Source organism: Muntiacus reevesi, chromosome 3 (genome assembly GCF_963930625.1).
Source record: "Muntiacus reevesi chromosome 3, mMunRee1.1, whole genome shotgun sequence".
Lineage (NCBI taxonomy): Eukaryota > Metazoa > Chordata > Mammalia > Artiodactyla > Cervidae > Muntiacus > Muntiacus reevesi.
Genome location: NC_089251.1, coordinates 234,717,540 through 234,731,896, shown reverse-complemented (window position 1 = coordinate 234,731,896; position 14,357 = coordinate 234,717,540). Strand labels below are relative to the sequence as shown.

Here is a 14,357-nt window from a genome sequence, read left to right as displayed (position 1 = left end):
AGGGGTTCAGAGACACTGGCAGTGTGCCAGCATCCTGCACATCGTGAATTTCTTCAAGTCTCCACAGAATGACTGAGTTTCCTGGACCTGATTTCTTTTTTATTATACCATTAAAGTTACAAAAGGTATTTTAAATGGTAGAGGGTCCATTGTTCTATGCCATAGAACCATGGATGTGAGTATGGGGAGTTAACTTAACCCCTTTATGCCATCTGGATACGGGATTATCTGACTTGTACCTTTTTGTGGAGACAATTTGTAAAAGTTTAAGCCTGGCTCCTATGTTTGGGTGATAAGAGACCTGTCACTGTCACTTCCTTTAATTAATCTGGATACTATAAAGTTTTTGAAAATTCACATTGCCACATATTAAAGGCTTGCCCTTTTACATAATCAAAAAAATTCAGGGACATTCTAGTGGGTGAGGGGAAATGTAATATTGTTTGACATTTTGGCTACCTGAGTTGAAAAAGAACTCCACAAATATTCAAAACTGAATTATAAAACGACAAATGGAGAGCCTTGGACCACAGTGATTGCTTCTTACTTGTGTTTTAATTTCAGTGCCTTGCTTGGTACTTGGCATATGGTAGATATTAAATGTTTGTTTTGTTGATGATCAAAGAAGACAATTAAGCATGAGGAAAAACTTCCCAGCTTGGGCAGATATGGATCGATAAGAATGGACCATTTAAAAATTATATTTATTGAGCTCTGTCTATTGAGTACCCTGATGAAATTTACCAAAAGGTTTTCCAAAAGGCTCGAGGTCATTCCCATTTATGTTACACTGGGCATTTGTTTCAAATGTGTGCATTTTTCAAAATAAAAGACTCAGAATCTATGAAAAGAAGAAAGAAACCCCAGATAACGAGCTAAAAAGATATGAAACTCAAATCAACATTGGTTAATAGTGATTTCTGTGAGCCTTTCAGCAGTACCTCTTCCGACCTGCTGGGGGTCAGCACATCATTCCCTGTTATTTGCCTAGTGGTATGCTTGCAATTTTTTTCAGTAAATAGGCAGTCAAAGGAGCAGGAATTTAATCACCCTTCCACACAGAGGTCTACCATGCTTCAAGCAGTTTGCATTCACATGCCCGTAAGCAGCTATCTGCTGGTTGGTGAACCTATTCAGTACAAGAGAAAACAGATGTCTGGTCTTCCTGCCAAGTCCCTTTCTTGCATTTTAGGAACCATTCCACACGCACAGGGAGGTTTTTGTTAATTTCTTTCAGATGATGACTGAGTGCTTTACACCACGTGGGACCTCTGAGCCCTACTTTTCTACTCAAGTGAACATTAGTAGCCATTTATCCCTCTCATGGCCAATGTGGGATCTAGTTTTCTACTTGTTAGAGAAGCCATTGAACCCTTTCCACGCCTTGGGATATAAAGAGGCCTATTGGCCGCATTTTTATGTCTGACCACCCATAATTTACAGAGTAATTGTTTTTTCAGACATAGCATTGCATGTCATAAAACAGAATTATGGTTGTCCCTGATTTAAAGGCGCAATATTGCCCTTATTCAAGAACCACTCCCCTTACTACAAGTACTGTATGTTCTGTTTACTATGAATGTATCATGATTAGAACACAGGGACCCGTTTTTGGTGATTAGATAGTTTTGTGGCCATTGCTGCCAGGTTGGAGTTGCTCCTCATTTTTGTTTTTTTATTTTTTTACACTGTATGCAGAAGAAGTTGACCGTTTGAAAAGAAAGGTAAATAACATTAGCCCTGGAGGTCATTCCAGTGAAAAGAGCTAATTGACTGACCTTTTGCTATTGAAAACAAATGCATTAAAATCATAGGAAATACCTGTCTATATTTAGTCTGCCTTATCTACCTATCATAGAGTGGTTTGGGAGCTCAATTTCTGGATTCTGATTTAGCACTTTTAATTATTTTTTTCTTCGTTGGTAAACTTTCAAATTGAATCAGCATTTTAAAGAATAACATTTGAATAATTTAATAATTATATTTAATCATAATCAGTGTTTTAATAATAGCAAGTAAAACACAGATTTAGAAAGCATTTGGTTACCTTACATTGTTAGTTCTTTTGAAAATACTTCACAGATGACAAATTCTATGAACATTCTTAAATACTCTTAAATGTTCATCATTTAGATTTTAATAATTGTAACCCAAAAGGAAAGCTCATAATATATGTGATACATGTTCCTTGCATAACATTTCTAATGCCATATCTTTGTCCCAGGAGTGTTTTAATGCTCCTTAATTAGGGAGTTCCCAGCTTCTTCTGAATCTGACTAAGCGTGATTCAGAAACCTTTCTAATAAGATAGGTTTGATCACATCACTCCCTTGCATCTGTGCCTCAGGAAGCGCCCCACTTTTTAGGGCGTGGCTTTCTAGCTGTGGTTCCCCCTTCCTACTCCTCCCACCTCACCCCATCGGAACACCTGAAATTACAGAATAAATATGGCTCATCTCCCTGGAGTGTCATTATGACTCTAAAGTATTAGGTCAGAAATATTGTTTCTATATTGAAACAAAGCCAGATAGTTAGGGAGTAGATTGCAACATTCACATGCTTTTTTTTTTTTTTTCCCCCAGATAAAGCATAAGGCTTCAAGGAAATTGTGCAGCCTTAGCAAGGCTCCTTTCTCCATTGCCCACACACTTGCAGGAGACATAGTCATTCTCTTTGCTGCTGCACTCCTTAAGTGGAAAAGTTTAAGCAGTGATGACTGACAAAAAAGTCAGACTCCTTGGATAGCTTTTCACAGTCCGGTTTTCAGCCTCGTGCCTTATACGTGTTTCTCAGGTCTCAGCTCAATGTCACGCCCTCTGAAAAGTGTTCTGTGTCCTCCCATTGTGGTTTGTGCACATCTCCATTACAGCATTCAATTCGTGTGTTTCTGTCTCCCCAACTCCAACTGTAAACTGTTGGAAGATGGGACTGGGGCCATAATTATTGTGTAAGAAGATCTGGGATGTACAGGATACACTGTAACTGTTATTGGACTATGTTGGCTACAGGGCCCCTCAGTACGTACCTTCAGAAAGAAAGGACCCCATCTGTGTTTGCCAACTAAGGACCAGACTTCCGCAGGAACACATACAGTCTCGTACACTCCAGGAAAGCTTCAGGGACTTAGGAGATTAGAGCTGACATGCGGTAGCTAATTGAGAAGCTGTGCAATTAAGTGGGCGAAATTGAGGAGGTAGTGAGTGAAGTGGAAATAAGGAATGGAGATTTTACCTCTTGGCCTACCTCAGAAGAATTGAAAAATTTGATACCTAAGAACATCTTGTTTTCCCCCTTATTTTGAAGCCTTCTGTCTATTGTTATACATTTGTTAAATCACTTTGCAATTTTTATATTTTAAAAATACACTTTATGCAGTTGTCAGTGGGAGCTTTTACTCTGCGTAAGGTAATCAGTGGTACCACACTGACTTTAATTTCAGCCAGAAGCAAGGGTAGTAGCTGTTTTTATTTAGTCTGTCAAGGGTTAAGGAGATTAAGTTTTTGGCTTACTATTGAACATTTGAAATTTTTTATTTTTTTTTTTTATTGGACCCAACTGTACCTGACACACCTCTGAGAAGCTGGGAGCTTCTGCTCCATTCCTTTGGGACTGGGGGTTCCAGGCTGCCTTCTGTCAGAATCAGGAAGTCATAGAGAGTACTTCTTGCCCACAGTTTCACAGTCTGTGATAACTTTAATTCTGGGAACTACCAGGGTGTTTTCCTCTTCTCTGGGATACCAGATTACTGTTTTAAGTCTTACAACTTAGGTATAGCGTGAAAGATCAGTATTCACTTTTACTTGCAGATTACCTAAAAGGAGAAGTTTTATTTTGTGTTTAATTAATGCCAGAATAACATTTGAAAGTAGAAACTTTGTACAAATCCAAACATTTGCATACTTCACATTTATTTTTAAAGTACTGTACATTTTGAAAATCTGAAATTCAGACTGGACTTTTCTGATGCCTCAGACTAAAGCATCAATTAATGACTTCCCTAATAGCGCTTGTTGGGCTTCCCAGGTGGCTCAGTGGGTAAAGAACCTGCCTGCAGTGCAGGAGCATACCAGAGATATGGGTTCAATTCCTGGGTTGGGAAGATCCCCTGGAGGAGGGCACAGCAACCCACTTTAATGTACTTGCCTGGAGAATCCCATGGACAGAGGACCCTGGCGGGCTACAGTCCATGGGCCACAGAGTCAGACACATCTGAAGCGGCTGAGCACTGCCCAAGAGTGCTTGTTAAAATCATAAACTTGCAGAGTTCAATATGCAAAGATAACAGCTGGTTAGTAATATCAAAGGAGAGCCTATTTTTAAGTTAAGACCATTCTAATCTCATAATTGCCATGGTGAATTTTTATTTGCTCAGAAAATATTCCAGTTGTCATGTAAGCTTATTTCCTCATGGTTTAACACCAAACTCTTAGTAAATCAAGATACTTGCCGTGAGAACCCCATGAACTATATAAAAAGGCAGAATTATACGTAGCAGTCACTGATTCTCAGAAAACTCAGTTCTTATGTTTGATTTCAGCTGATTTTACTTCCGCAATGGAAGGGTGAGTGGGAAATGGTCTAATTGTTTGCTTCTTGGACTTTCATATGCATTTGTACTTCCTGGAGATCTTGTTAAAATGCAGTCTCTGATAACATCAGTCTGGGATCGGACCTGGGATCCTACATTTCTAGTAAGCTTTCAGGTAATTCCATCACAGCTGGCTCCTGGATCACTCTTTGAATAGCAAAGATTTCCCAGAATGCCCTACCCCCTTCTACACTTGAGTTTAGCTTTATCCAGATTCTAAAATTTGCTCTGCCTCTAGTAATTTTATATGGCTTTGTAGGTTTTTTGTTTTTGTTAGCTTAGGAGCCCCCTATTTTCCATTGGTGATCACAGATCAAGGTAGTAAGGGCTCCACCACAGAGCAAAAGAAGAGAATTTGGGCAAACCACCACTGAATTTTGGATGACTTGGTCCAGAATCCATCATGTGTCTCTGGATCAAATTATTAGCAGTAACCACCATCTGTGCAATAGTGTGCCCGAAATGGGCTCCTAAAAATAGTAGTGGAGGCAAGGTTAGTTATTTTTCAGAACACTGCAAACAGCTGAGACTTGTATTTCCATGAGGGCATCCTCCAGCTTAGCAGTGCCTTCCACTTCCAAACCTGCCAAGAATGGTTTGGTGGGATTGCAACTGACCTGCACAGATTATCCAAGCTTCAGACACTGTTGTTGAGTGTCCAGGGTGACTTGGGTGTTCTGTAGCTCCCATGGTCTCACTTGCTAGTACTTTAAAGGGACCTGAACTCAGAGTGGCTAAGTAAAAGTGTGTTCGTGTAAATATCTCACCTTCAATTAGAAATTAACAGATAATTCCCTATTCCGTTTTAGCAACAGGAACAAGATCCTACCAACTTGTATATTTCTAATTTGCCACTGTCCATGGATGAGCAAGAACTTGAAAATATGCTGAAACCATTTGGACAAGTGATTTCTACAAGGATACTACGCGATTCCAGTGGGACAAGTCGTGGTGTTGGCTTTGCTAGGTAAGCACACTGCCCTACCTTCATGTCAACAATAGTTCTGCTGCATTTCCTGGAGAATAAAAATTGAGCAAGAAGAGAGGATTTAAGCCAGGGTTATAGGAGCCAGTTGAACCATGAACTTAAATTATGCACAAAAATAATTTGCATCTCCCCCAGCTCTTTGGAAACTCACTGGCATTCTTAAACCTGAGGACCCTATATAGTTGGAGACTCAGGGTAAGGAAATACCACATGAGCAATAGTTTTGCAAGTGTGTTTCCTTAATATTTTGACTAATTAGATCAGGTTGCCTAAACTGCTTAAAAAAATAATCTCAGGTTCCTAAATTTCATAAAGAAATTGGTATTTTTGTCTCATTAGGTAGAACTTTGGTTCATCATCAATAAAATCAGTAAATTAGATTTTTTAATGAAATATTTCATACATTGAGAAGAGTACAGCAGACACCTAACCACCAGTTGTTACAGACATTATAACACTTTACAGCTTTTGCTTCAGATTGTTTTTTAAGAAGTAAAATGTTGCACATGTCTAAAGCATCCTCATTCCTTCATCTTACTTTTATCCCTTCCTCCCCAGAAAGGGTACTTCAGTGCAGTGGTTAGTTTGCTTCCTTTGATTTTGACATAATTCAAATCTGAAAGCTCACATACAAAAACTGATTTTACAGCGCTTAGCAACCTATTAATTCTGTGCAGTAACCAGTAATGTCTACATGTTTTAAAATATTGACTTTGATTTGGGGGGGGAGGATTGCTGACTTTTTACTTTCCTCTGCATTCTCCTGTTTGATGACAATCGCATCTACCACAGGCCTGTGAGATCAACAAAGCAAGCATTGTTCACGCTTCACATATGAAAAGAATTGAGTTAAAGAAAGGACATTGTCATGGGGTTGTGAAGCAATGAAGCAAGGTCTAGTACTTGGTTCTTCTGGCTTTCAACCCATTGCTCTTTCTGTTAGACCAAATGATTTTATAATAAAACTAAAATATTCTACAAGTGGAAAGTCACCAAGGCCAGAACCCATTGTGCACTTCATGGGTTAAAAGGATCAGGTGAAACAGTGAAAGGCCTAGCGCCATCTGAAAATCGTCCTTTTGTGGGTGTTCTTCTGAAAGCAGATGAGGGACTTTCGTTTCTATATCCGAAGGTGGAACCCAGTTAAATTCTAATGCTTTTTAATTACCACTATTACCACCCATTAGGGGCTTCCCTAGTGGCTCAGAGGGTAAAGCGTCTGCCTTCAATGCGGGAGACCTGGGTTCGATCCTTGGGTCGGGAAGATCCTCTGGAGAAGGAAATGGCAACCCACTCCAGTACCCTTGTCCAGAAAATCCCATGGGCCGGGGAGCCCAGTAGGCTACAGTCCATGGGGTTGCAAAGAGTCAGGCACGACTGAGCGACTTCAGTCACTATTACCACCCATTAAAACCAAAGTGCAACTATTCTGGGTATTCCAGGAGTACAGTGCATTTTCAGCAGATTATTCAGTGTTTCCTCCATTAAAGAAAAATAAATCAAAATTATTTAATTCCCCTGAAATGTTTCTGCAGATGTAGAATAAGTTGTTAGGCTCCATCCTTTAATTCTTCCTCTAAAGCCAAGAAGGAACATAATTGACTTCACTAATTTTAAACTTGAAGCTAAGGTGAAAAACTTGTAAGACACATCCTCTGTTCAGCCCCAATTCATTTCATGACTTTTGAGTCTGTCATTTTGTGAATAAGTAATAGGAAGGACCATCTCTAAAATGAGCAGTATCCTAGCAGCACTAAATACACTAGTAGTTTAAACTGGTATTTTTGTTTTAAATTCAGTATCATAACTAATAAAGCTATTGTGTATTGATTATAATTTCAATAAGTAGAAAAAAGTGATACATTTTGCATGCTTGATTAAAGGTATAATTTCTTTCTTTTATGATTCTGAAGCTACTCTGGTTATCAGGTTTTCATTTTACTGTGGAAGCACACAAGCAACACTTAAATAAAAGACAAAATAAACCCACTTTTTCTTATCACTCACTTGTTTTGTGAGGTTTCATTTGTAGCCAATAAACCTATAAGATTGTATTCTTGTGCACAGAACAAAATGAAAATTAAGATATCTTTGATTATTTATGTCTTATTTTTATGTATAAATAGGATGGAATCAACAGAAAAGTGTGAAGCTGTTATTGGTCATTTTAATGGAAAATTCATTAAGACACCACCTGGAGTTTCTGGTATGTTGTTTGTCTAAAATTATATTAGTAGTTTTTTCTGTTATTTATAATTTTAGGATGTGGTGACTCTCATATCAAAAACAAAAAACTCCTCATTTAGCTCTTTAAAATTTATTTCTTTGGATCTACAAAAAGACGTCAAAATTCACTTCTCCCAGCTGTTTAAATGTGGAAACAAGCTCATGGTTACCAGGGAGGGGTAGGAGGAGGGATAAATTGGGAAGTTGAGTCTGACAAATACACACTACTCTACCGTGTATAAAATACATGACTGATAGGAGCCTGCACTTCCCCGGTGCTCAGCAGTAAAGGATCTGCCTGCGATGCAGGAGACCTGCAGGAGACCCGGGTTTGATCCCTGGGTCGGGAAGATCCCGTGGAGAAGGAAATAACAACCCACCCCAGTATTCTTGCCTGGGAAATCCCGTGGACAGGGGAGCCTGGTGGGCTACAGTTCATGGGGTGGCAAAAGAATAGGACACACCTGAAAAACAACAACAAATAAGAACCTACAGTGTAGCACAGGGAACTCTCCTCAGTTCTCTGTAACGATCTGATGGAAAAAGAATCTAAGAGTGGATATGGGTTTATGTGTAGCTGATACACTTTGCTATGCAGCAGAAACTAACACAACATAGTAAATCACTATACCCTAATGAATGTTTTTAAATTCAAAAAATAAAATGAATATGTAAATATAAAATAAGAATATGTATATGAATGGAAACAGGCGTACTGGTAAGGAGCTGTGTGACTTGCAGAGGATTGGAAACCTCTCCTCCCTAGATGCTGAAGGCATCCTCTAACACACCTTATCATTCAGTAAATATTCTGTCATTCAGTCATATCCACTGAGGACAATGGTACTTTCTACCCCAGCTCCTGCCTTTGTTCTAGATTATTTCAACATGTGTTAGCCCTCCCTGCTTATATTGCCTGGACTCAGCTGCTATGGTGCCTCCATCCACTCCTCTATAGCCTCCTCCTGCTCTGACCTGTGTTGCCCTGACTGAGAACAGTGCACCTCAGGAGATTTCATTCCAACATCACACCTCCTCTGACTCCCACTAAACCTGCTCTGAAATGCAGTGAGCTCCAGCCTGTCCAGACCCTCAGCATCACTGGTCCTCACTCAGCCTCTCACCCTTACCTAAACTGTCGTTCTTCACAGTTTTCGCAGTTTGCACAGCCCTCTCCCTAAACTGCTCCCACACCGCAGTCCTAAGGAGATGGTTTCACTTGCATTCCCTGTAACTTGGCTGTTCCCTTCTCACCCCTCAAGAATCTGGTCAAGGCCTGCCTCCCCACTTCAGCAGCCTCCTCTGCTCCCGTTGGGTTACCGTCTGCATAGCTCCCTGCGGACACCCACCTGTGGAGCAGCATTTAACAGGTTCACACACGTCAGTGCACTAAACTGAGCTCCTTGAAGACAGAGCCTGTTTTCTCATCTTTCGCTTTTCATGCATAGCTCAGTACTTGAACCTTACTAAGCACCAATAACTGTTTGTTATTTTGCATAAATTTAACTACGCTATTTACCAAGACAACACTGTTTACCAGCTGGCATGCAAGTGGCTGACCACAAGCTAGAAGATATTTCCATGTGTGCATGTGTAACTAGTGTTTAGTATTTTTTCTCCTGTAGCTCTAAGGCTCCATCTTTAACTGGATGGCTGATGATTATGGTTAGGGATCCACTTTAGTTTCGGTATCCAGGTGAGTCCCACTTCATAGAGAATTTACTTGTAAGTATGTGCGATACCATGAACTAAATGCATCCTTTAACCGAAACCTGATAGGATGCAGTTTGCATGGCTGTATGTGAGCTTGAACTGCCTACTGACATGAGTTTGAAGCATAAAATACAAGATCTGGTAGTACATTCTTTCAAGGAATTCAGCCTTGTGAAAAAGCTTCCTTTTTTTGTTTTTCTTAGGCAGTTTTCTTTTGAGTTGAAATTAAAGAAAACAAGAAGGGATTGTTTTTACCCTCCAACTAAGTAAAGACAAAGGAAAGATTTCATACGTGGGAGCCTTCTGTCAACCTTGCCCTGCAGGCCTTGCAAGGCCCCTGCACACAGCTGCCCCTACGCTCTTCTCACTCCCCTTGCCGTCCTCTGCATAGTCAGGACCCCAGAGGATTATATGAGTCCCTTCGAAGGCTACTCATCCACACACCTATGACCTCCTTACTTTGTCAGCTTGTTCTTGAATGCGACAGGGGAATTTCAAGAAGGAAAAACACCACAGCACCCTTTTATTTTGATGTTGTATCAGTCTAAGATAAGATCTGCCAGTTCCCTGAGTAAAATAGATCTTAGCATGTCACGAATTGAGGTTGGTCAGTTTCCTTTTTTCTCCAAAGGACTTCATGGTTGTGTCATTTAACTGTTTTCTTTGAGGTAGATTCGAAGATTGTTGGTCACACCCATTCTAGGGGAAAAAAAAAAAAGACCTGATTTCCAAACCACACATAAATGATTGTAGGATTCTCTGCACCTTTGCAGCTAATAATGAATAGTTTCTTCCAAGTAGTGCTGAGGGTCAGAGAGGGTGTAAGAACCAGATCAGTTCCTTCTCCGAGAGGAGCATCCCCTAGAGAGGACAGCTGTGTGGTCAAGCCGTTCTCTTTATTCAAACCAGGACCTAACTTTATGCCATTTTCTGATATGTGATGTGTTTCAGTATTGGTTCCCGACTAGACTACAAGTTCTTTAGTGGCGAGGGCTGTGTTTTATATTTTAATTTTGCAGTAGGCACCAAAAGCCTATGCATCGTCCTATACCAGCAGAGGTTTACCAACGGGTTTTCAAGAGCATTTTTCATATGGAGTGCTTATCACAAGATTCGTGGCTGGCTATTTTGATGGCATTTTGGGATAGATTTTGCCTATAATAGGTTGGGCTGCTTTTTTGGTAGGAGTTTGAAATGTACAATGCAGGTTGGGAAGCCCACTGTTCAGTGAACAACCTTTCCCCAAAACAAGTCTCCAGTGGACTGGAGAACCCCCACCAGAATTGAAACCATTTTCAACATCTCTGGATTGTTTTCTGTCCATGTAAATACAAGAATTATCTTTGACTAACAGTCTGTTTATTAATGCCTCTCTCTCCCCTCCAATTACCTGACTGACTGCGCTGTCACATGGGTTTCTTCATGGAGTGCATATGATTACCTTCAGTAGAACCAGATGAAAAAGAAAAAATATTGTCAGACAAGGGTAAATTGAATGGGCCTCCACTTTCATGTTTAAATAATGTAGGCTTATTGCTAGGCAGACATAACATTTCATAAATACAGTCAGAGGATGGTTTATTTAATGATGCAAGTTGTTTAGCTGGCATAAGCAGAATTATCCAGGATGGTTTCTGTCAGAGTACTCCGATTCTTGCACGACTGGTGATTTGCATGTGACATTGGAACCAAGTGTAGAAAAGAAACACATATTAGACACAGTCCCTCAAAGACACTTTTTGAAAATTAGGAAACTGAGCAGTTAATTCACTGCGTGGCACTGGAAAGGAAGTCTCTAGATGGCAAAGCAGGAGGAGCTCAGCTATGTCATTTCTCCAATACCACCCATCTGTCTGCCAGCAGTCTTTTCATGCCAGGATGTTGTAGCTCAGTCCCCTATGTGGGGCCTGGTAATGCATGTTTAGAGTTCCATAAAAATCCACTCAACCACATCACGACATTTTATGCAGTCTTCTTTCTGAAGCTGCTTTTTAAAAAATCTTGTGCTTTTGTGTCTGTTATTACCATATTTTCACAAAGGCTTTATCTTATGGCAGATTCTTCAAGCATACATTACAGTTGGAAGGAAAAGAAATTTCTCAGAATGCCTTTCCTTCTATCCTTCTCCCCACTCAGGCTCTCACTTTTCTCTGAAAACGCTGAAGCATTTTCTTTTGTTTGGATTTACCTTGGTTTTGAGTGCTAGCTGGTTTGCACTAGCAAAGTCACATTTACTTGAAAGGACCATGAGGGTAAAAGAACTTCTTTGTGAGACAGTGACTTCTTTGTGAGACAATCTAGGTGAATTCCATAGACATTTAAAAGCAGTATGTCCTATTGGGTTGATAAAAATTCCATTATGGAGAAATAGTATAACAGTGGTGTTTTCCCACACAGTGAATGCTAGAAGCAAGAGATGGGTAGAACTGAGGTCCAAATTAGGAGATGGACCCAAGGCAAAGACACTGTCACTTATGGTCATGGTTCAGAGATTTGTCTGAAAAATGTTTTTCCAGTATCTTCCTAGAAGAGAGTATAAATGCATACGACGTGTTAGCTGGAGCTCTTCTAGGGCTGCTTGCCTTGCACCCACAGTCTTTGCCTCTGTGGGAGACACACACAGCATACACTCCATGGACAAAGGCCACACGCCTCTCCAGTGCTGCAGAAGGCAGTATGATCACGTCTCTCCTTCCGGACCTCTCCGTGACATTAATGGAGTGTGAAGACGTCCTTGTATGCTCGGGGCAGAGACTTTTTTTTTAAAAAAAGAAAAAAGTGCCTAGTCATTGGATATGCAATTGCTGGTTAGATTCCCAGCCTCACGCTGGCTTCATTCTACCGCATTGCCTGAAGCTTCTCCTGTGCAGGCAAGGGAGCTCCAGTGAAGTACATATGTGACGGCTGGCCGACTCCATCCAAAGACCCCAACTTGTTTTCCATCTGCTTTGTGTATTACCTTGACTTTTCAGTTTGGGTATATGCCCAGTAGGGCTTGAAAACTGCTCTTGCCCATGTTCTGGAATGTTCCGTGTGTAGGTAAACTTATTTGGGCCTTGTTCAGTGCCAGAAGGCAGAAAAGGTAATGTTTAGAGGAAAAATTACAAATCTGGTAAAAAGGCTGGACATCTTTCAAGGGCTTGTATTGTCCATTTCGTTTCCTTCATGTTTGACTTAAGCTTCATTTACTCTGTTAAAAACAGAAGATTTGGGCGACTGTAGGACAAAAGAGATACTTGAAGACATGTGCGATGGTCCTGGTACCTTTAGGACAATGTGCTCAGACCTCTGGGATTGTGATGGTTCCTGTCTCTCTCACCAGTGCATACAGTAGAGCAGAGTCTGAACGCACATTCTGTTGAGATGTTCCTTCCAAAGGTAAATCATGAGTAAATCATCACCGAGAAAGCAGAAGCATCCTGGGAGGCCAGTGGGGTGAGGACTGTCTTGCAGATCCGAAACTAAAACTTATTCTCTACCAGAAGGGAAGTCTGGTTTTTAAAAAGTGACAAGGGACCTCAACTAGACGTGTGCCCGTGTTTGAGCTGAAGACGCTTTGAGTGTTGTGCCAGGCTTAGGAGGAGACTGCCTTCAGGCAGCTGTTAACACCGTGGATCACACCCAGCCACAGCAGGCCTGCTCCAGTCAGTTTTACCCCTTTCCACTGTCAGGTCCTGCTCGAGAGGAACAGTAAATAGTGGTGTGTGTGTGTTAAGTCACTTCAGTCCTATCCTGACTCTGCAACCCTGTGGACTGTAGCCTGCCAGACTCCTCTGTCCATCTAATTCTCCAGGCAAGGATACCGGAGTGGGTCGCCATGCCCTCCTGCAGGGTATCTTCCCGACCCAGGGATCAAACCCATGTCTCTTATGTCTTCTGCATTGGCAGGCGGGTTCTTTACCACTAGCGCCACCTGGGAAGCCCATAAATAGTGAAATAAGATTTTATTAAAGCATAAGGATCTTGAGTTAAAGGTGTAAATGTTACTATGAAAGTTTTCTAAAAGGCATTTGCCAGTAACTTCATCCCTAACTACAACTTAAACATTTCTTTAGTCTACATCAAGGCAGCATAGCAACCATAGCCAGCTCTTTAAATCTCACAGAACCAAATCCCAAGGAAAACAGGCCAGTCCCTAAAAATGTTTATAACTTCTGAACCAGAAGTTCCTCTCCCAAGAATTTAACAATTCAAAGGAGGAACCACAGCTCAAAATTTGAGCTCCTCCTGTTGTCACAGGGATAATAATAGTAACTAATACTCATTGAATTGTTCTGTGTATTTTATGTATATTTATATATATTAATTGTAACAGTGTTTTGAAATAAGCACTCTTAATGGTCTCCATTTCACATTTATGAAACCAAAGACCTGCCTGGAATCACTAGCTAGTAAATGGAAAAGCCAAAATTCAAACCCAGAAAGACTAATCTAGATCCATTGTTCCAACCAGCATAGAATCTGACCACTAACATCAAGTTGGCACTGGGATCAAAGAGATAAAATATATAACACACACAGATGTTCACACGGTGTTAGTTATAAGAACAAAGAAACTATACATGATCCCTTTTCAAATAGAACATTATGTAACCATTAGAAAAAAAGATTCTGTAGCAAGATAAAGGGCTACAATGTAAATGATAAAAGAAAAGCCCCATCACTGCAAAAATGAAAAATAAATATAGACTTAGAAAAGTAGTAAATATAGAATATTGAAATATTTATGTTGGAGTGATGGGAAAATACTGTGTTTTTGGTTTCTCTTTAACCTGACTTGAATGTGGTTTACCCATTATTTTACTGACATGGAAAGCTGAACGGGATATGGAACCACTGTAA

General features: G+C 40.4%; 1 protein-coding gene across 8 annotated transcripts in view; it reads left to right on the top strand.

Moving 5' to 3' along the window:
• RBMS1 (RNA binding motif single stranded interacting protein 1) overlaps positions 1–14,357 on the top strand; it is a 213,552-nt gene that overhangs the window by 180,989 nt on the left and 18,206 nt on the right. For all 8 annotated transcript variants that reach the window (XM_065931633.1, XM_065931629.1, XM_065931632.1 and 5 more), the window contains exons 5-6: positions 5,398–5,555; positions 7,703–7,782. In XM_065931633.1, coding sequence (XP_065787705.1) covers positions 5,398–5,555; positions 7,703–7,782 — 238 coding nt within the window. The remainder of the gene's footprint in view (positions 1–5,397; positions 5,556–7,702; positions 7,783–14,357) is intronic.